The sequence below is a fragment of the Lagenorhynchus albirostris genome, chromosome 6 (assembly GCF_949774975.1).
Source record: "Lagenorhynchus albirostris chromosome 6, mLagAlb1.1, whole genome shotgun sequence".
Taxonomy (NCBI): domain Eukaryota; kingdom Metazoa; phylum Chordata; class Mammalia; order Artiodactyla; family Delphinidae; genus Lagenorhynchus; species Lagenorhynchus albirostris.
In genome coordinates this window covers 54985820-55009939 of record NC_083100.1, presented here as the reverse complement: position 1 = coordinate 55009939, position 24120 = coordinate 54985820, and the positions used below count along the sequence as shown (strand labels likewise).

Here is a 24120-nt window from a genome sequence, read left to right as displayed (position 1 = left end):
TCATGAAGATGTTGCCTGTTTCAAATACTCAATAAGATCTTCTCTCTCACTCTTCTTTTTAAGACCAGCAAAGACCATTTTAGTTCCAGGGATATATTTTTTTGGGTTCTCCAAATATTCCATCAGAGTCTCCTCTCCCCAGATAACACCTATAAAGGTGAAAATAAATTTTAAGTTTGTGAAGTTACATTTGTAAGGTTTACTTTCTGATGTGACCCACATTTGTGAACAAAAGATTACTCTTGGACTCAGTAGGAAGGTTATTATAACTGAGAATACTTAGTTTCTGACCTACAAGAAAATTCCAAAATTAGTCTTTGGTGATCTACTCTTGGGCTTCTTTGTAGAAATCCAATGCTGTTTAAGATTATCTAAGGTACACCAATGACCAACCCAGACATGTTGGGCCTAAGCAGTATGCCATCCTCCTAGAATCACAGAGAATTCCTTCTATCTTAGAGATCAATTAACCAAAATCCTCATTTTGCAGATGAGTAAATGATGACCCAAAGAGAGGATAATAACTTACCCTAAGATGACAAGGCTATATAGAGTAAAGAACTGGTAACTAGTAACTTATATTTCCATGTTTTTTTGTTTCTCTTTTTCCCAATCACACCAAGCTGCCTCTGTCAGGATCTCTAACAAAAACCTATGAGTTCAGGAATCCAGTTTTACAATGAGAGAGAGAGGTTGCATCCAACGTTTTTCCTTTCTAAAGCCAGTTGAAAAGAACATGAACAAAGAGAAACAGAAATGCTAGTTCCACTTTCAATAAAATTTTTGAGTGAGTGCCTCTACCACCAAACTTGATACACTTAGAAGACTACCAAGGACATAAAACCTGGACCAGAGTGAAAGGACACTTTTCACTAATTTCTAAAGAAGAGAAAAGTTCTCCAAAATAGGTGACAAATCCTGAGGTGCAGAGTCATAACCCTCTGTTGGGCCCAAAGAGAGTAGAGTACATATTGGCTGGCTGTGAAAGTCTCCCTAAATTCAATTTGATAACATGGAGGGCCAGGGGAGCCAGGAGTAAAGAAGAAAACACATCTTTAAAAGAAAGATTCTACCTTGTAATAGGATAAAAGAGAAACTTGAGGTGTTGGATAACCCTGGAGCTGCCCGTCTTTGTCAGCTGAAGAGCCAAATAACCCTGCAGCAAACATATACACATACACATAGCTCTAACACATAACTGTGGGTGAGGAAGATCTTATAACCAACTGGAACACTCAGATCCTCACTCTTACTGTCCTTCTGCAAATAACCAATCAAGGACAAATTGTCCTAATCAAAAGATGAGTAGTAATCAGAAAGGAATCACCATGAAAGAGTACCGAAAACACACACACAACATACACACACACAGCAGAAAGGAATATAAAAAAAGTTAAATGAAATATACACAACAAAAATTATATACACCAAGCAGAAAAAATCAGGAGCACATTCCCATGGATTCAGAAAAGGTTTTTGTTATTTGTAATGAGGTAGATGGACCTAGAGTCTGTCATACAAAGTGAAGTAAGTCAGAAACAGAAAAACAAATACCGTATGCTAAAGCACATATATGGAATCTAAAAAGAGGTACTGGGACTTCCCCGGTGGCACAGTGGTTAAGAATCTGCCTGCCAATGCAGGGGACACGGGCCCTGGCCCGGGAAGATCCCACCTGCGGCAGAGCAACTAAGCCCACGCACCACAACTACTGAGCCTGTGCTCTAGAGCTCGTGAGACACAACTACTCAGCCCACATGCCACAGCTACTGAAGCCTTTGTGCCTACAGCCCATGCTCCACAACAAGAGAAGCCACTGCAACGAGAAGCCAGTACACTGCAACAAAGAGTAGCCCCCACTCAGTGCAACTACAGAAAGCCTACGCACAGCAACAAGGACCCAATGCAGCCAATGATAAATAAATTTATTTTTTAAAAGTAAATTTATTTTTAAAAAATAAATTTTTAAAAATAAATTTACTTTTAAAAATAAATAAATATTTAAAAATAAATAAATAAATTTATTTTTGAAAATAAATTTTTTTTTAAATAAATAAATATGGGGACCTTCAACATGACGGAGGAGTAAGATGTGGCGATCGCCTTCCTCCCCACAAACACATCAAAAATACACCTACAGGGCTTCCCTGGTGGCGCAGTGGTTGAGAGTCCGCCTGCCGATGCAGGGGACATGGGTTCACACCCCAGTCCGGGAAGATCCCACATGCTGTGGAGCGGCTAGGCCCGTGAGCCATGGCCGCTGAGCCTGCGCACCTGGAGCCTGTGATCCGCAACGCGAGAGGCCACAACAGTGAAAGGCCTGCATACTACAAAAAAAAAAAAAAATACACCTACATGTGGAACAGCACCTACAGAACACCTACTGAACGCTGGTAGAAGACCTCAGACTTCCCAAAAGGCAAGAAACTCCCCACATACCTGGGTAGGGCAAAAGAAAAAACAGAAAAAAAGAACAGGGACAGGACCCGCACCTCAGGGAGAGAGCTGTGAAGGAGGAAAAGTTTCCACACACTAGGAAGCCCCTTCACTGGTGGAGACGATGGGGGGTGGTGGGGGAGAAACTTCGGAGCCATGGAGGAGAGCACAGCAACAGGGGTGCTGAGGGCAAAGCAGAGTGATTCCCGCACACAGAATCGGTGCCGACCAGCACTCACCAGCCCGAGAGGCTTGTTTGCTCACCCGCCACGGCAGGCAGCGCTGGGAGCTGAGGTCGGGCTTCGGAGGTCAGACCCCGGGGAGAGGACTGGGGTTGGCTGCAAGAACACAGCCTGAAGGAGGATAGTGCGCCACAGCTAGCTGGGAGGGAGTCCAGGAAAACCTCTGGACCTGCCTAAGAGGCAAGAGACCACTGTTTCGGGGTGCGCAAGAAGAGGGGATTCAGAGCTCCGCCTAAACAAGCTCCAGTGACTGGGCGAGCCGCGGCTATCAGCACAGACACCAGGGACGGGCATGAAATGCTAAGGCTGCTGCTGCAGCCACCAAGAAGCCTGTGTGCAAGCACAGGTCAGTATCCACACCTCCCCACCCATAAGCCTGTGCAGCCCGCCACTGCCAGGGTCCCATGACCCAGGGACCACTTCTCGAGGCGAACATACGGCGCGCCTCAGGCTGTAGCAACATCACGCCGGCCTCTGCAGCCTCAGGCTCGCCCCGCATTCCGTACCCCTCCCTCCCCCTGGCCTGAGGGAGCCAGAGCCCCTTAATCAGCTGCTACTTTAACCCCATAATGTCTGAGCAGGAACAGACACCTTCAGGGGACCTACATGCAGAGGCGGGGCCAAATGCAAAGGTGAACCCCAGGAGCTGTGCAAACAAGAAGACAAAGGGAAATTTCTCCCAGCAGCCTCAGGAGCAGCAGATTAAATCTCCACAATCACCTTGATGTACCCTGCCTCTGTGGAATACCTGAATAGACAAGGAATCATCCCAAAACGGAGGCCATGGACTTTGGGAGCAACTACAGACTTGGGGGTTTGCTTTCTGCATCTAAATTGTTTCTAGTTTTATGTTTATCTTAGTTTAGTATTTAGAGCTTATTATCATTGACAGATTTGTTTATTGATTTGGTTGCTCTCTTCCTTTATTCTTTTTATAAATATGTATTTTTTTTTCCTTTTTCCCTTTTTGTGAGTGTGTAACTGTATTCTTCTTTGTGTGATTTTCTCTGTATAGGTTTGCTTTTACCATCTGTCCTAGGGTTCTGCCTGTCTAGTATTTTTTCTTAGTATAGTTTTTAGTGCTTGTTATGATTGGTAGATTTGTTTTCTGGTTTGGTCTCTCGCTTCTTCCTTTCTTTTATTACTTTTTTAAATTTTTAACAATATTTTTTATTTTAATAACTTAATTTTATTTCTTTTCTTCTTTTTTTCTATCTTTCTTTTTCTCCCTTTTCTTCTGAGCCGTGTGACTGACAAGGTCTTCGTGCTATGGCCAGGTGTCAGGCCTGAGCCTCTGAGGTGGGAGAGCTGAGTTCAGGACACTGCTCCACCAAAGACCTCCCAGCCCCATGTAATAGCAAACGGCCAAAGCTCACCCAGAGATCTCCATCCCAACGCTAAGACCCAGCTCCACTCAACAACAAGCAAGCTACAGTGCTGGACACCCTATGCCAACCAACTAGCAAGACAGGAACACAACCCACCCATTAGCAGAGAGACTGCCTAAAATCATCATAAGGTCACAGACACCCCAAAACACACTACCGGACATGGTCCTGCCCACCAAAAAGACAAGATCCAGCCCCATCCACCAGAAAACAGGCACCAGTCCCCTGCACCAGGAAGCCTACACAACCCACTGAAACAACCTTACCCACTGGGGGCAGACACCAAAAACAAAAAGAACTACGAACGTGCAGCTTGAGAAAAGGAGACCCCAAAGACAGTAAGTTAAGCAAAATGAGAAGACAGAGAAATACACAGCAGTTGAAGGAGCAAGGTAAAAACCCACCAGACCAAACAAATGAAGAGGAAATAGGAAGTTTACCTGAAAAAGAATTCAGAATAATGATAGTAAAGATGATCCAAAATCATTGAAAAAATACAAGAAATGCTTAACAAGGACCTAGAAGAACAAAAGAGCAAACAAACAATGATGAACAACACAATAAATGGAATTAAAAATTCTCTAGAAGGAATCAACAGCAGAATAACTGAGGCAGAAGAACAGAAAAGTGACCTGGAAGATAAAATAGTGGAAACAACTACCACAGAGAAGAAAAAAGAAAAAAGAATGAAAAGAATTGAGACAGTCTCAGAGACCTCTAGGACAACAGTAAATGTAACAACATTCGAATTACAGGGGTCCCAGAAGAAGAAGAGAGAAAGAAAGGGACTGAGAAAATATTCGAAGAGATTATACTTGAAAACTTCCCAAATATGTGAAGGGAAATAATCAATCAAGACCAGGAAGCGCCGAGAGTCCCATACAGGATAAATCCAAGGAGAAACACGCCAAGACACATATTAATCAAACTATCAAAAATTAAATACAAAGAAAAAATATTAAAAGCAGCAAGGGAAAAACAACAAATAACATACAAGGGAATCCCCATACGGTTAACAGCTGAACTTTCAGCAGAAACTCTGCAAGTCAGAAGGGAGTGGAAGGACATATAGAAAGTGATGAAAGGGGAAAAGCTACAACCAAGATTACTCTACCCAGCAAGGATCTCTTTCAGATTCGACAGAGAAATGAAAACCTTTACAGACAAGCAAAAGCAAAGAGAATTCAGCAACACCAAACCAGATTTACAACAAATGCTAAAGGAACTTCTCTAGACAGGAAACACAGAGAAGGAAAAGACCTACAATTACACACACAAAACAATTAACAAAATGGTAATAGGAACATACATATCAATAACTACCAAAAATGTAAATAGATTAAATGCTCCAACCAAAAGACACAGACTGGCTGAATAGATACAAAAACACCACCTGTTTAATGCTGTCTACAAGAGACCCACTTCAGCCCTAGGGACACATACAGACTGAAAGTGAGGGGATGGAAAAAGATACTCCATGCAAATGGAAATCAAAAGAAAGCTGGAAGAGCAATTCTCATATCAAACAAAATAGACTTTAAAAAAGACTATTACAAGAGACAAAGAAGGACACTACATAATGATCAAGGGATTAATCCAAGAAGATATAACAATTGTAAATATTTATTCACCCAATATAGGAACACCTCAATACATAAGGCAAACGCTAACAGCCATAAAAGGGGAAACTGACATTAACACAATCATAGTAGGGGACTTTAACACCCCACTTTCACCAAAGGACAGGTCATCCAAAATGAAAATAAATAAGGAAACACAGGCTTTAAATGATACATTAAACAAGATGGACTTAATTGATATTTATAGGACATTCCATTCAAAAACAACAGAATACACTTTCTTCTCAAAGGCTCATGGAACATTCCACATAATAGATCATACCTTGGGCCACAAATCAACACTTGGTAAATTTTAGAAAACTGAAATCGTATCAAGTAACTTTTCTGACCATAATTCTATGAGACTAGATATCAATTACAGGAAAAAAACTGTAAAAAATACAAACACATGGAGACTAAACAATACACTACTACATAAGCAAGAGATCACTGAAGAAATCCAAAAGGAAATCAAAAAATACCTAGAAAGAAATGACAACGAAAACACAACGACTCAAAACGTATGGGATGCAGCAAAAGCACTTCTAAGAGGGAGGTTTATAGCAATACCATCCTATGTTAAGAAACAAGAAACATCTCAAATGAACAACCTAACCTTACACCTAAAGCAATTAGAGAAAGAAGAACAAAAAAACCCCAATGTCAGCAGAAGGAAAGAAATCATAAAGATCAGATCAGAAATAAATGAAGGAAACAATAGCAAAGATCAATAAAACTAAAAGCTGGTTCTTTGAGAAGATAAACAAAATTGATAAACCACTAGTGAGACTCATCAAGAAAGAAAGGGAGAAGAGACAAATCAACAGAATTAGAAAATGAAAAAGGAGAAGTAAAAACAGCCACTGGAGAAATACAAATGATTATAAGAGATTACTACAAGTAACTATATGCCAAAAAATTGGAAACCCTGGAAGACATGGACAAATTCTTAGAAAAGCACACCTTCCGAGACTGAACCAGGAAGAAATAGAAAATATAAACAGACCAATCACAAGCACTGAAATTGAAACTGTGATTAAAAATCTTCCAACAAACAAAAGCCCAGGACCAGATGGCTTCACAGGCAAATTCTATCAAACATTCAGAGAAGACCTAACACTTATCCTTCTCACACTCTTCCAAAATATAGCAGAGGGAGGAACACTCCCAAACTCATTCTACAGGCCCCCATCACCCTGATACCAAAACCAGACAAAGATGTCACAAGAAGAGAAACCTACAGGCCAATATCACTGATGAACATAGATGCAAAAATCCTCAACAAAATACTAGCAAACAGAATCCAACAACACATTAAAAGGATCATACACCATGATCAAGTGGGATTTATGCCAGGAACACAAGGAATCTTCAATGTATGCAAATCAATCAATGTGATAAACCATATTAACAAATTGAAGGAGAAAAACCATATGATCATCTCAATAGATGCAGAAAAAGCTTTTGACAAAATTCTACACCCATTTATGATAAAAACCCTCCAGAGAGTAGGCATAGAGGGAACTTACCTCAACATAATAAAGGCCATATATGACAAACCCACAGCCAACATCATTCTCAATGGTGAAAAACTGAAACCATTTCTAATAAGATCAGGAAAAAGACAAGGTTCCCACTCTCACCACTATTATTCAACAAAGTTTGGAAGTTTTAGCCACAGAAATCAGAGAAGCAACAGAAATTAAAGGAATCCAAATCAGAAAAGAAAAGTAAAACTGTCACTGTTTGCAGATGACATGATCCTGTACAAGGAGAATCCTAACAATGCTACCAGAAAATTACTAGAGCTAATCAATGAATTTGGTAAAGTAGCAGGATACAAAATTAATGCACAGAAATCTCTTGCATTCCTATACACTAATTATGAAAAATCTGAAAGAGAAATTAAGGAAACACTCCCATTTACCACTGCAACAAAAAGAATAAAATACCTAGGAATAAACCTACCTAAGGAGACAAAAGACCTGTATGCAGAAAACTATAAGACACTGATGAAAGAAATTAAAGATGATCCAAACAGATGGAGAGATATACCATGTTCTTGGATTGGAAGAATCAACATTGTGAAAATGACTCTACTACCCAAAGCAATCTACAGATTCAATGCAATACCTATCAAACTATCAAATGGCATTTTTCACAGAAGTAGAACAAAAAATTTCACAATTCGTATGGAAACACAAAAGACCCCGAAAAGCCAAAGCAATCTTGAGAAAGAAACATGGAGCTGGAGCAATCAGGCTCCCTGACTTCCAACTATACTACAAAGCTACAGTAATCAAGACAGTATGGTACTGGCACAAAAACAGAAGTATACATCAATAGAACAGGAAAGAAAGCTGAGATAAACCCACACACATATGGTCACCTTATCTTTGAGAAAGGAGGCAAGACTATACAATGGAGAAAAGACAGCCTCTTCAATAAGTGGTTCTGGCAAAACTGGACAGCTCCATGTAAAAGAATGAAATTAGAACACTCCCTAACATTATATACAAGAATAAACTCAAAATGGATTAAAAACCTAAATGTAAGGCCAGACACTATGAAACTCTTAGAGGAAAACATAGGCAGAACACTCTATGACATAAATCACAGCAGGAACCCTTTTGACCCATCTCCTAGAGAAGTGGAAATAAAAATAAAACTAAACAAATAGGACCTACTGAAACTTCAAAGCTTTTGCACAGCAAAGGAAACCATAAACAGGACGAAAAAACAACCCTCAGAATGGGAGAAAATATTTGCAAACGAAGCAACTGACAAAAGATTAATCTCCAAAATATACAAGCAGCTAGTGCAGCTCAATATCAAAAAAAGAAACAACCCAATCCTAAACTGGGCAGTAGACCTAAATAGACATTTCTCCAAAGAAGATATACAGACTCCCAACAAAAACATGAAAGGATGCTCAACATCACTAATCATTACAGAAATACAAATCAAAACTACAATGAAGTATCACCTCACACCAGTCAGAATGGCTATCATCAAAAAATCTACAAACAATAAATGCTGGAGACGGTGTGGAGAAAAGGGAACCCTCTTGCATTGTTGGTGGGAATGGAGGACAGTAAAAAACTAAAGATAGAACTACCATATGACCCAGCAATCCCACTACTGGGCATATACCCTGAGAAAACCATAATTTAGAAAGTGTCATGTAACACAATGATCATTGCAGCTTATTTACAATAGCCAGGTCATGGAAGCAACCTAAGTGTCCATCGACAGATGAATGGATAAAGAAGATGTGGCATATATGTACAATAGAATATTACTCAGCCATAAAAAGAAAGGAAACTGAGTTATTTGTAGTGAGATGGATGGACCTAGAGTCTGTCATACAGTGTAAAGTAAGTTAGAAAGAGAAAAACAAATACCGTATGCTAACACATATATATGGAATCTAAAAAAAAAGAAAATGGTTCTGAAGAACCTAGGGGCCAGACAGGAATAAAGACACAGACATAGAGAATGGACTTGAGGACACAGGGAGGGGGAAGGGTAAGCTGGGATGGCGTGAGAGAGTAGCATGGACATATATACACTACCAAACATAAAACAGATAGCTTGTAGGAAGCAGTCGCATCACACAGGGAGATCAGCTTGGTTCTTTGTGACCACCTAGAGGGGTGGCACAGGGATGGTGGGAGGGAGATGCAAGAGAGAGGGGATATGGTGATATATGTATATGTATAGCTGACTCACTTTGTTATATAGCAGAAACTAACACACCATTGTAAAGCAATTATACTCCAATAAAGATGTTAAAAAATAAAATTAAATAAATAAAAGTAAATAAATTAAATTAAAAGACAGTACTGATGAACCTAGTGGCAAGGCAGAAATAAAGACATGTAGAGAACGGACTTGAGGACACAGGTGAGGAAGGGGAAGCTGGGATGAAATGAAAGAGTAGCATTGTCATATATACACTACCAAATGTAAAATGGATGGCTAGCGGGAAGCTGCTGCGTAGCACAGTGAGATCAGCTCAATGTTTTGTGACGACCGAGAGGGCTGGGATAGGGAGGGTGGGAGGCTCGAGAGGGAGGGGATATGGGGATAGATGTATACATATAGCTGATTCACTTTGTTGTACAGCAGAAACTAACACAACATTGTAAATCAATTATACTCCAATAAAGACCAAAAAAAACAACTTATCAGCTAAAAAAAAAAGGTCTTTATAAATCAAGGGCTTATAGCAGAGCTACAAAGGTTCAAGGAGATGATAAAACAGAAAGACATAAATAACAGCAAAAAGAATAGATACTACTGATAGCACAATCAGGCTTGAAAATATTGATAAAAACAAAATGAAAATAAAAAGTTTAAAACAATCATAGGAAAAATAACAGAAATAGAAGACATTTAGACAACAGATATCCCAAATATGCACAATTGATGACCCAAGTAAGATTTAATAAAAACAAATGAAATAGTATAAAATTATTAAAACATATAATTTAAGAAAACTTTCAAAAATAAAAGTCCTTAAAAACAAACAACTCAATCCAAAAATGGGCAGAAGACCTAAATAGACATTTCTCCAAAGAAGATATACAGATTGCCAACAAACACATGAAAGGATGTTCAACATCATTAATCATTAGAGAAATGCAAATCAAAACTACAATGAGATATCATCTCACACCGGTCAGAATGGCCATCATCAAAAAATCTACAAACAATAAATGCTGGAGAGGGTGTAGGGTGTGGAGAAAAGGGAACCCTCATACACTGTTGGTGGGAATGTAAATTGATACAGCCACTATGGAGAACAGTATGGAGGTTCCTTAAAAAACTACAAATAGAACTACCATATGACCCAGCAATCCCACTACTGGGCATATACCCTGAGAAAACCATAATTCAAAAAGAGTCATGTACCACAATGTTCATTGCAGCTCTATTTACAATAGCCAGCACATGGAAGCAACCTAAGTGTCCATTGACAGATGAATGGATAAAGAAGATGTGGCACATATATACAATGGAATATTACTCAGCCATATAAAGAAACAAAATTGAGTTACTTGTAGTGAGGTGGATGGACCTAGAGTCTGTCATACAGTGTGAAGTAAGTCAGAAAGAGTAAAACAAATACCGTGTGCTAACACATATATATGGAATCTAAAAAAAAAAAAAAAAGTGGTCATGAAGAACCTGGGGCAAGACGGGAAGAAAGACGCAGACCTACTAGAGAATGGGCTTGAGGACACGGGGAGGGGGAAGGGTAAGCTGGGACAAAGTGAGAGAGTGGTAGTGTATATAGAACATATATACACTACCAAATGTAAAATAGATAGCCAGTGGGAAACATAGCACAGGGAGATCAGTTCGGTGCTTTGTGACCAGCTAGAAGGGTGAGATAGGCAGGGTGGGAGGGAGGGAGATGCAAGAGGGAAGAGATATGGGGATATATGTATATGTATAACTGATTCACTTTGTTATAAAGCAGAAACTAACACACCATTGTAAAGCAATTATACTCCAATAAAAATGTTAAGAAGAAAAAAAAAAGTCCTGAATCTGCCAATTGGAAGAACACATGTCCAGGAAAATCTGAAACAGATCAATCAAGGCTTATACACAGCCTAGTAAATTACTAAATTTCAATACGAATTTTACTGAAACTTAGGGGGAAAAGAGTAAAATAAAAATAAAAACAAGTAACTTATAATGGAAAACAATCAGGCTGGCTTCAGATTTCTCCAAAGAAAAATTCAACATGAAGCATACAAAATCCTGAGGAAGTAAAAGTATCATCCAATCATTTTACGTCTAGCCAAACAATTCAAGTGTAATGGGAATCCATCGATCTTTTCAAACATCAAGAACTGGAGTAATATGGTTCCAGTAATTCTTTCTTGGCATAACTACTGATAGATAATCTTCTACCAACCAAAAAGTAAATATAGACACTGTGGTAAAAGCTGGGAATAAGCACTAATACAATCTAAATGTAGGACAAATGTTAAAGCAACTGTGGTAATTATAGTTACATAGGATATAAATTATATGTATCATGTCAAATCAGAAATAACAACATAAGTAGCTCAGTTAAGAGTATGAAAAAATTGGGGCTTCCCTGGTGGCGCAGTGGTTGGGATTCCGCCTGCCGATGCAGGGGACGCGGGTTCGTGCCCCAGTCCGGGAGGATCCCGCATGCCGCGGAGCGGCTGGGCCCATGAGCCATGGCCGCTGGGCCTGCGCGTCCGGAGCCTGTGCTCCGCAACGGAAAAGGCCACAGCAGTGAGAGGCCCGCGTACCGCAAAAAAAAAAAAAAAAAAAAAAAAAAAAGAGTATGAAAAAATAGGAGGTTGTATAACCACTTTGATTCTCTCATCCTTCAGAGTGAAGAATAGACAGATATTGCTTAAAGTAGTTAAATAAAATAATAGAGGCATACAGTATAACTTAAAGTATGAATACAGCCACTAAAATTATAAAGAATAATATTACCATATAAAATTAGTTGGTAAAGGGAAAGGAATAGGGGAGTATAGGGAGACATGAATATACATAATTTCCTATCACTCATACTGGTAAGTATCCTTTTAAACTATCTGAATTTTCATATAATATAAATAGGTTTCAAAATATTTTTTAAATTATTAGTACATTTATGATTTTATGTGTCCTACTGCTTATTTTAACAGATCTGACATGACAAAAGGAAAAAGATAATAATAATAATGTAGTTCAGCTAATATGTTAACCCCATGATATGATTTCATCAAAGGCTGAAGAAGATCTGAGTCTGAATCTTAGTTATATCACTTGTTAGCACACAACCCTGGGCAAATCATGAGTTAATTCAATTTGTTTCAATTATCATTGCCCCCAAAATGCAAACAGCATATAGTTATTCAATAATATGTATAAAGTACTATTCTCAAAAGAAAAATTGTATCCATTTACAGATGTTTAAAAAAAAAATACAGATGCTCAACATCACTAATCTTTAGGGAAATGCAAACCAAAACCACAAGGAGATATCACTTCACACCCATTAGGAAAGCTATTATCAACAAACAAACAAACAAAAAACAAAATAACAAATGTTGTCTGAGATGTGGAGAACTCGGAATCCTTACGTATTGCTGGTGGGAACATAAAATGATAGAGTCCTTATGGAAAATGGTACAAGCTATTTCTCAAAAAATTAAACTCAAAATTTTCATATGATTCAGCAATTCCACTTCTGGGTATTACACCCAAAGGAAGTGAAAGCAGGAACATGAACAAATATTTATATTCTGTGTTCATAGCATCATTATTCATAATAGCCAAAACTGGATGTAACCAGAGTGTCCACTGATTGATAAACAAAATGTGGTATATACATACAATGGAATATCATATAGCCTTTAAATGGACGGAAATTATGACACATGGTACAACATGAATAAACCCTAAAGACATTATGCTACATGAAATCAGCTAGTCACAAGAAGACAAATACCATGTGACTACATTTATATGAGGTACCTAGAGTAGTCAAATTCAGAGACAAAACAGAATGGGGGTTTCCAGGGCCTGTTTAATGGGTACAGAGTTTCAGTTTGGGAAGATAAAAAACTTCTGGAGATGGATGGTGGCGATGGCTGCAGAACAATGTGAATGTGCTTAATGCTACAGAACTGTACACTTTAAAATGGTTAAAATGGTAAATGTTATGTTATACATATTTAGCTACAATTTTTTTAAACCACACTATATAAAATTATTGCCACAATCATGAATTTTGTAAAACTATACTCTAAGCAAGTCATATGGAACAATCGTCTTTAAAATATGAGAATTTCCTTATTCTTTTGAAAACTAAAATGGTCTAATTATTTCCAACACCATACATGGAAAATAAACTACGGCTGACAGTTTTCCACAATTTGTATTAAAACTGAACTACTGACTTCTTGGCTCTTCTTATCAAGTCTGTCTTTGATCAAGCTGTCCTAAAGTATTTTTTAAATCTTTATTTATTCTAAATAATATTATTTTAAAATCCTGTTCAATTAACCTAGTAAGCTACTTACATTATTTTTTCCAGCTTTACTGAGATATAATTGATATATAACATTCTATAAGCTTAAGGTGTACAATATGTTAATTTGATACACTTACATATTGCAAAATCATTACCACCATAGCATTAGCAGAAACCTCCACCCCATCACATGATTACCATTTCTTCTTTGTAGTGAGAACATTTAAGATATACTCTCTTAGCAACTTTCAACAAGTATATAATACAGTATTATTAGCTATAATCACCATGTTATACATCAGATACCCAGAACTTGTTAATCCTATAGCTGGAAGTTTGTACCCTTTGACAAATATCTCCCCATTACCCTAACTCCCCACCCCTGGTCACTACCCCTCTACTTTCAATTTTTCTAAGCTTGGCTTTTTTAGATTCCACATGTAAGTGGTATTATACAGTATTTGTCTTTCTCTGTCTGACTTATTTCACTTAGCATAATGCCCTCAAGGTTCATCCAAGCTGTTGTAAATAGCAGGATTTCTTCCTTTCTCATGGTTGAATAATATTCTATTGTGTATATACAGTACATCTTCTTTATTCATTCATCCACTGATGGACTCTTAGGATATTTCAATATCTTGGCTATTGTAAATAATGCTGTAATGAACATGGTGGTGCAGATATCTCTTCAAGATTCTGCTTTCATTTCCTTTGAATATATACCCAGAAGTGGGATTACTGGATTATATGGTAGGTCTATTTTTAACTTTTTGAGGAAACTACATATTGTTTTCCACAGTGGCTTACCAATTTGCATTCCCACCAACAGTGTAAAAGGGTTCCCTTTCCTCCACATCCTTCCCAATAATTGCTATTTCCTGTCTTTTGATAATAGCCATTCTAACAGGTGTAAGGTGATAATCTCACTTGCATTGCCGTGATTATTAATAATGATGTGTACCTTTTCATGTATCTGTTGGCCATCTATATGTCTTCTTTGGAAAAATGTCTATTCAGTTCCTCTGTACATTTTTTAATCTGGTTGGTTTTTCCTCTATTGAGTTGTATGAGTTCTTTATATATTTTAGATATTTACCCCTTATCAGATATATGATTTGCAAATATGTTCTCCCATTCAGTAGGTTGCCTTTTAATTTTATTGACTGTTTCTTTTGATGTGCAGAAGCTTTTTAGTTTAATTAGTCCCATTTATTTATTTTTGCTCTTGTTGTTTGTGCTTTTGGTGTGATATCCAGAAAATCACTGTCAAGACCAATGTAAAGGAACTTTTCCCTATGTTTTCTTCTAGAAGTTTTATGGTTTCTGGTCTTATGTTTAAATCTTTAATCCATTTCAAATTAATTTTTGTCAGTGGTGAACAATAAGAGTTCAATTTCATTCTGCTACTTATTATTCTTATTTCATTAGTAGAACTAACAAATAATATTATATCCCCAAATAAGTCATAAGTATTAATTAAACAATCTGACTCTGGAAAATTTTATTTCTAATTATTAAATAATGTTAAAGCCAAGCCGTATACAGCCTTTTATCTTTGATAAAAACCTATAATAAAAGATATATTTATAATAAGCTTTAATATGATTTTAAATCAATGTTAATAAGCAAAAAAGTCTTTAACATATTGGCAGCTAGAGGGACAAATGTTAAGTTATAACTGTTCTAAAAATCAGGACTTCAAAAGTTGACTGCTCTTATAATTGGATAATAAAATAATAAAATGACACTATAGAAAAATATTACTTTAAAAGTTAAAGAGCCATATAAATGCATACAATAAATGCAAGTTTAAGACTGATTTATTCAATAGTCTATCAATTGTAAATCCTACTGCAATAAATGCAATTCCATTCTCATACTAACTGCCTGGAGTTAGCACAGACTCCAAAGTCCCCAACAAGACTGCCTCACTTCAGACACCAGCTGCAAGTTCAGGGTCCCCAGCCCATCCAAACTTCTAACCAACTGACTATAAATTTAAGGGTTCCCAGGACTCCCTTAGGTTTTATAATTTGCAAGAACAACTCACAGAACTCAGGAAAGCACTACTTAAAAATTACAGTTTTACTATAAAGGATATAAATCAGTACCAGCTAAATGAAGAGACCCAGATGGTGAGGTCTGGGAAACTCACAAACACAGAGGTTCCTGGCCCTGGCCCTGTGGAATCATGACTCATCCCCCTCCAGTACATTGATGTGTTTACCAACCAGGAAGCTCAAGTAGAGCTTCCAGTTGAAAGTGGCCAGAGTTTTTATTGGGGTTTCATTACGTAGGCATGATTGACTGAATCACTAGCCATGTGCTTGAACTCAATCTCCAGCCCCTGTCCTCTATCCTTGGAGGTCAGACTGATATCACCTAGCCCAAAGCCTCAATTCTCTAATTACATGGTTGGTCTTTCCAGGTTGCCCAGCCCTCATCCTGAAACTATCAAGGAGCCTACCACAAGTCATCTCATTAGCATAAACACAGGCTGTAGTCCCAGAACCCAACACTGAGTAACAAATGCTCCTATCACTGGAAAATTCCAAGGTTTTAGAGATCCCTCCCAGGAACCTGAGACAAAGACCAGACAATTCTTTATTATAGAGTATCTACTAACCAGCATTTCTGCATATACTAAATACAATGATATTGTATTACTAACAACTACACTGATGTTTAAGAAGGTGATAAACATGCTTGACTTGACAAAGATTAAATTTTATTCTATGTTGTTTTAATATAAGTATTTTTATAAATTATCTATGTATTTATTTGATATATATGTGGTCCTTTACTGTGGGTGCCCCCTGAATAAAGTTATGTTGAGACCCTAACCCCTGGTACCTCAGAATGTGGCTTTATTTGGAAATAAGGTCATTGCAGGTGTGTTTAGTTAAGTTGAAAAGAGGTCACACTGAGTAAGATAGGTCTCTCAATCCAATTTTACTATTATCCTTGTAAGAAGGCCATGTAAAGACAGAGACACATTGGGACAATATGACAATGAAGGTAGAGACTAGAGTTATGCAGCTGTAGGCCCAAAACACAAAGTTTACTGGCAAACCACCAGAAGCTAGGAAGAAGCAAGGGAAGATTGCCCTCAGGTTTCAGAAAGAGTATGGCCCTGCCAACAACTTGATTTTGCACTTCTAGCCTCCAGAACTATGAAACCATAAATTTTCACTATTTTAAGCCACCTAATTTATAGTACTTGGTTACAGGAGCCCTAGGAAACTATTACCATCCTCAAATGCTAAGATGTAGTAGTAGTGCTCTAAAACAGACTTACCATATACTCCCCACACCAACCTAGTTTGCTTGGACACCCAAGTCTAGGAACAAATGGCTTTGCCAGCCCTCCATCCTACTAAACTGTATTGCTCTCAAGGCTTTGAGAAAATGCAAAGTATCTTATTTTCACATACACAAAAAAACTGACCATCTAGACATGTGTGAACTTTGTTTTAACCAAACCATTTGACTATCTATAAGGTTTCTTTCCCCAAAATTCCAGGTAACAAAAATTTCTTTACATCTTATCTATCTGTAGTGTAAGTAACTGACAATTAGCCTTTTTGATTGTAATGTAAGTGCTGGACATTAAGCTTTTAATTGCTGAGGCATCCCCTTCAAATACATCCATCTTGAATAAATGCACTGCCAGCTATAAAAGTAGATAAAGAGCAAGGATGCCCACCCATGAAGTTCCCTTTTTTCAGAAAGGCAGACCCATATAACTGACCATTTGATTGACTGCCTTGCTTTTTCCCTTCCCATGCTTTAATTCCTGCTTTTATATTTTAAATTCACCAATAAAGAGTGAACCCACAAAACCCTAGGCACCCCACTCTCAGCCCCAATAAAAGCAAAACCCCAAGCCCACGCTCTCTTTCTACCTGATACCACACTGGGTAGCCCCACACATGCTGTGTACCCTCCAGGACATGTGAGTAATAAACTTTTTTTTCAAAGTTTCCTGATGGCTGTTGCTAAAGTAAAGTGTGTCTTGCAATCATAATAAGAACCATATCAATTATACTCCAATAAAGATGTTAAAAAAAAAAGACTGCTGATCACAGATCATCAAAGCAAGTAAAATAATAATTTAAAAGTTTAAAATATTGTGAGAATTACCAAAATGTGACAGAGACACGAAGTGAGCAAATGCTGTTGGAAAAACAGTATTGAGAGACTTGCTTGGTGCAGGGTTGCCACAAACCTGCAACATCTGAGAAGTCTAATAAAGGTATGCCTGTACAAGTTTCACAAAAACAAGCAAACAAACAAAAACCGCAACAGGCTGAAACGAACTGCAAACACTATCTTACTAGAAACATTAACACAGGTTGAAATAAGTAGTATCCCTCTTTTGACAAAGTGTAAGCTACTATATGTGCACTCAAAAAATAATGCACAAGATGCCAACTCACCTTATGAAAGCCTTTCTCCTGCAACATGGTCTACAAAGCTCAATCAAATGAGGTACTTTAGTCTATACAAGCACTAAAAAACCAATTAAGGAATTTTTAAATACTAAATTCAAATCACTTATGAAGAGGACTTACAGCTGCCAATAATTTATATTTAAAACTTCTCCAAACACCAAACCCAGATAAAGACATCACAAGAAAATTAAAAAACCAATATCTCTAATGCAAAAATCCTCAACAAAATACTGGCAAGCTAAATCCAACTGCACTGTTAAAAGAATAACACACTATGACCAAGTGATATTTATCCCAGGAATGCAAGAATGGTTCAACATAAGAAAATCAACATAATATACCACATTAACAGAACAAAAGGAAAAAAAAAACACGATTATCTCAACAGATGCAGAAAAAGCATTTAACAAAATCCAACACCTATTCATGATAAAAACATCCAGCAATAGAAGGGACCTTGCTTAACATGATAAACAGGATTTATGGAAAACCCACAGCTAGCACCTTATTCAAGGTAAAAAACTGAAAGCTCTCCCCCTAAGATCAAGAACAAGACAAAGGACTTCCCTGGTGGCACAGTGGTTAAGAATCCGCCTGACAATGCAGGGGACACGGGTTTGATCCCTGGTCCGGGAAGATCCCATGTGCCGCAGAGCAACTAAGTCCATGCACCACAATTACTGAGCCTGCGCTCTACAGCCTGTAGGCCACAACTACTGAGCCCATGTGCCACAACTAATGAAGCCCACATGCCTAGAGCCCATGCTCCACAACACGAGAAGCTACTGCAACAAGAAGCCCGCACACCGCAACAAAGAGTAACCCCCGCTTGCCTCAACTAGAGAAAGCCCATGCACAGCAACAAAGACTGAACGCAGCCAAAAATAAATAAATTAAATAAATTAATTTAAAAAGAAACCAAAAAACAAACAAGACAAAACAAAGATGCTCACTCTCCCCAGAGCTATTCAGAATTCTACCGTAAGTCCTAGCCAGAGCAATTAGGGAAGAATAAGAAATAAAAGCTACTCAGATTGGAAAGGAAGAACTAAAACTATCTCTATTCACAGGTGACATAATTCTCTATATAGAAAATTGTAAAGAATCCACAGAAAATCTACTAGAGCTAATAAATGAATTTAGCAAAGTTGCACAGCACAAGATCAACATACAAAGATCAGCTGTTTATACACACAAGCAGTGAACAATCTGAAAAGGAAATTTTAAAAACAATTCTATTAATAATAGTACCTAAAAGAATAAAATAGGTAGAAATAAATTTAATCAAGAAGGTGAAAGACTTGCACACTGCAAATTACGAAATACTGATAAATTTAAGAAGACCTAAATAATAGGAAAGGCATCTCACGTTCACAGAATGTAACATTAATAGTGTTAAAATGGCAATACTCCCCAAAGCAATCTTCAGATACAATACAAGCTCTATCAAAATTCCATAGGCCTTTTTTGCAGAAATGGAAAAGGTGATCTTCAAACTCATGGAATTGCAAAGGGCCCTGAATAGCCAAAACAATACTGAAAAATAAAAACACAGTTGGAGGGCTCACCCTTCCCAATTTCAAAATTTACTACAAAGCTACAGTAATCAAAACAGTGTAGCACTAGTATAAGAACAGATGTACAGACAAATGAAAGAGAATTGAAAGTCCAGAAGTAAACCCTAACATATATGGCCAACTGATTTTCAACAAGGCTGTAAAATGATTTTTAACAATTCAACCGTAAAAGAATCTCTTCAACAAATGGTGCTAGGAACACTAGATAACCACATGCAACAGAATGAAGTTGGACCACTACCTCACTCTATATAAAAAATTAATGATAATTAATTTTGGTTAATTAAAAGTAGGTCAGTAACCTAAATATCAATATGAGATAAAACTATAAAACTATTAGAAGAAAACATAGGGTAAATCTTTATGACCTTAGATTGCATGATAGATTCTCAGATTTTACACCCAAACACAAGCAACATCAACAACAAAAATAGATAAATGGCATTCATACAAATTAAAAATCACTGTTCATCAAAAGACATTATTTTAAAAAATGAAGACAATCTACAGAATAAGACAAAATATTTGCAAGTCACTTATTGGATAAGGGTTTAGTGTCCAGAATACATAAAAAATCTTATAACTCGACAACAGAGGCAAACAACCCAAATAAAAAATGGGGAGAGAATATAAACAGACATTTTTCCAAAGAAAATATACAAATGGCCAACAAGCACATGAAACAATGCTCAGTATTATGGATCATTAAGGAAATACAAAGCAAACTCACCAGGCACCACTTCATACCCACTAGGACGGCAATTAAAAAAGAAAAAGAAAGAAAAGAAAAGAAAAGAACAAGTGTTGGTGACTATACAGAGAAATAAGAATCCTCCTACACTGCTGATGGAAAAGTAAAATGGTACAGCCACTGTGGAAAACAATCTGACCTTTCCTCAAAAAGTTAAACGTAGTTAACTGACTCAGCAATTCCACTCCTAGGTATAGATCTAAAGTAACTGAAAACAGGGACTTAAACACTTTTTCACAAATGTTCATAGTAGCACTATTCACAACAGGTAAAAGGTGGAAACAATCCAAATGTCTATCAACTGATGAACGGATAAACAAATTGTGATATATACATACAATGGAATAGTATTCAGCCATAAAAAAAGAATGAAATATTGATACATGCTTCAACTTCAATGAATCTTGAAAATATTCTAAGCAAAAGAAGCTAGACATAAAAGATCATGTATTACATGATTCCTTTTATATGAAATATCTGGAGTAGACAAATCCATAGAGACAGCAGATAAGTGGTTACCAAAGGATGGGGGTAGGGGGATATGGAAAGTGATTAGTTAATGGGTACAGGGATACTTCTGGGATAATGAAAAAGTTTTGAAACTAAAGAGAGGTGGTGATTGTACAACACTGTGAATACAGTAAATGTTACTGAATTTTACACTTTAAAATGGCTAATTGTATGTTATGTGAATTTCATCTCAATTAGAAAAATAGAAAGAAAAATAAATAAAGTAAAATAACACAAAACAAAATAAAATAAAAACCTTTCCAAACAGTGGTGTAGTAGTGATCTGAAATTTGGGCCTGTAAGAAATGGTGAGATATCAAGAACAAATTTTTTTTAATTTTACATCTTTATTGGAGTATAATTGCTTTACAATGTTGTGCTAGTTACTGCTGTACAACAAAGTGAATCAGCTATATGTATGCATATATTCCCATATCTCCTCCCTCTTGCGTCTCCCTCCCACCCTCCCTATCCCACCCCTCTAGGTGGTCACAAAGCACCGAGCTGATCTCCCTGTGCTATGCAGCTGCTTCCCATTAGCTATCTATTTTACATTTGGTAGTGTATCTATATGTCCATGCCACTCTCTCACTTCATCCCAGCTTCCCCTTCCCCACCCACCTTGTCCTCAAGTCCATTCTGTACACCAAGAACAGCTTAAAAACTAGAGTTGTACCCTATTTTTAAGTGAATGCTAATTATATACGTAAGTATATAGAGATATAGATATCTCCAAGAGTAATAAATTGCTTTGCAAAGATGTTAGTCTTTTGCAACCATTTTGAATTTCAATCCTAAAATTAACTGTCATCTACACGCTTTCCACCAACAAAGAAATGATTGAATATACTTTTTCAAACTATATAACATTCCCCACACCCTGCTAAGAATCACTACTACAAATAAAAAATTGCCATTATGCCATTAAAACATAATTTGATTTTTTTTAATTTAGCTCATGCTTTTTCAAGATATATGTATTGCATAAAATGAAGTTCCTTGTATAGGCAAAAAAACTTATGCCACAGAGGATTACTAATTTCTCTGATCATAAAGATGACCAGTTATCCAAACACAGATCTTATGACATAAATCAATATTTCCATGATATAAACATGTGGATTTCATTTTTAATTCTGCAAATTGGGAAATTATTATATCAAATCCTGTGGCTTCTTCTTTGCTACAAAGTTTCTGGTTCTCTCCAACAACTGCCTAGTTTTTACCTTTGTTTTTGTTTGCAACGGTATAAGAAAATCCTGGTGCTTGTCCTGTTTTTCTGCCAAAAACGCCCCAGAGGTTTGGACCAGTTTTGTGTTTTCCACCTTTTTCCACTGTGTGGCACTGAGCATATTTTTGAACAAAGATCTTCTTGCCTGCCTCAGCATTTGCCATTTTGTTCTGCAATGAAACATTAAACCACAAACCAAAGAAAATATCTGATTTGCAAGGCTGGATAAAAAGGAATTTCATCACTTTGACTGAAGTGAATACTAATGATATTAAACCAAAATATAATTTAAAGCAGACATGCTTTAAATTCTGAGTGCTCAAAAACACAAACATAGCATCCAATTTTATAAAGAATCATCACACTTATCAGGTTTATTTTGAATTTCTAGCCATTGCTACTTCAGAAATTGCTGTTGGTATAAGCCTGGTTTTCCTTCAGCCTTCAAACAATTACAGTAATTTACCTAAGACAACAATATTCTATTTTTCTTTTCACTTCCAAAAAGTAGAGGTGCAAACAATGACGTGAAGCATATATGTCTAAATTGGTATTCCCTTACTTAAAAATAATCACATAACAAATTGGAAAGGTGATTAAATATGATATTTATTATGATTATTTACATGCCTGCAATAATAGACAAAACTATAAAAAACCAAATAGAAATGAGGCCACAGCAAGCTACATGTAATACATAATTTCCTATTTACCTTACACTCTCAGCTGTAAACAAATCTACCAGACTAAATCAAGCACTACCTAAAAACAATCAAACATTACTGAGTTCAGTCAGCATTAGCACATGCAGTAGAAAATATACAGTTCTAAGTAAGGAGGGGTTTGTTACACAGTGATAGACATACACAATAAATTCTGCCTAAAGATATTTCGGTAAGACTGCCAAAAACTCGGGGTTTCCCTGGTGGCACAGTGGTTAAGAATCCGCCTGCCAACGCAGGGGACACAGGTTTGATTCCTGGTCCGGAAGATCCCACATGCTGCGAAGCAACTAAGTCCGTGCACCACAACTACTGAGACCGCACTCTAGAGCCCGCGAGCCACAACTACTGAGCACGCACACCACAACAACTGAAGCCTGTGTGCCCTGGAGCCTGCGTGCCTCAACTACTGAGCCCACACGCCACAACTACGGAAGCCCACGCGCCTAGAGCCCAGGATCCGCAACAAGGGAAGCCACCACAAAGAGACGCCCTAGTACCACAACGAGGAGTAGACCCCACTCGCTGCAACTGGAGAAAGCCCACGCACAGCAATGAAGACCCAATGCGGCCAAAAATAAATTTAAATAAATAAATAAATAAAATAAAGAATTCTTACAAATAATAAAAAACAATTTTAAAAAGAGACTGCCAGGGCTTCCCTGGTGGCGCAGTGGTTGAGAATCCGCCTGCTGATGCAGGAGAAACGGGTTCATGCCCCGGTCCGGGAAGATCCCGCATGCCGCGGAGCAGCTGGGCCCGTGAGCCATGTCCGCTGAGCCTGCGCGTCTGGAGCCTATGCTGCGCAACGGGAGAGGCCACAGCTGTGAGAGGCCCACGTATCGCAAAAAAAAAAAAAAAGACTGCCAAAAACTCTGTTATGTACCTAAATAAATGCCTCTTCCATCCAAAATGATATAAAAACTAAAATAATTTTAACTTATTGAAAAAAATTTAGTTTAAAATGCAGTACCTGGGTTTTGTTTTCCTGCAGTTTGTATTCTTTAAAGAATGGTTGCGGGGGAGGTGGGAATGGGAATGGATTCCACATAAGGGTTACTGTTACATAAATAACTAAAATACCTAATTCTTGACAGTACAGTTCTAAGCACATTTTTACCTTCAAAACTCAACCGAGGGGCTTCTCTGGTGGTGCAGTGGTTGGGAGTC

General features: G+C 37.5%; 1 protein-coding gene across 1 annotated transcript; it reads right to left on the bottom strand.

Annotated features, from left to right (window-relative positions):
• LOC132522270 (cytochrome c 2) lies at positions 1–22392 on the bottom strand. The gene is made up of 2 exons (XM_060152571.1): positions 22224–22392; positions 1–149 (listed from the first exon to the last, which is right to left on the bottom strand). Exons 1-2 carry the CDS (start codon positions 22390–22392, stop codon positions 1–3), a joined length of 318 nt encoding a protein of 105 aa, XP_060008554.1.
• Positions 22393–24120: the final 1728 nt, after the last annotated feature.

Coding starts and splice junctions, on each gene's coding strand:
- LOC132522270 (XM_060152571.1), bottom strand. CDS start 22,392: ATGGCAAATGCTGAGGCAGGCAAGAAGATCTTTGTTCAAAAATATGCT. Junction 150..22,223: donor CGTTGCAAACAAAAACAAAG/GTAAAAACTAGG, acceptor TCACCTTTATAG/GTGTTATCTGGGGAGAGGAG.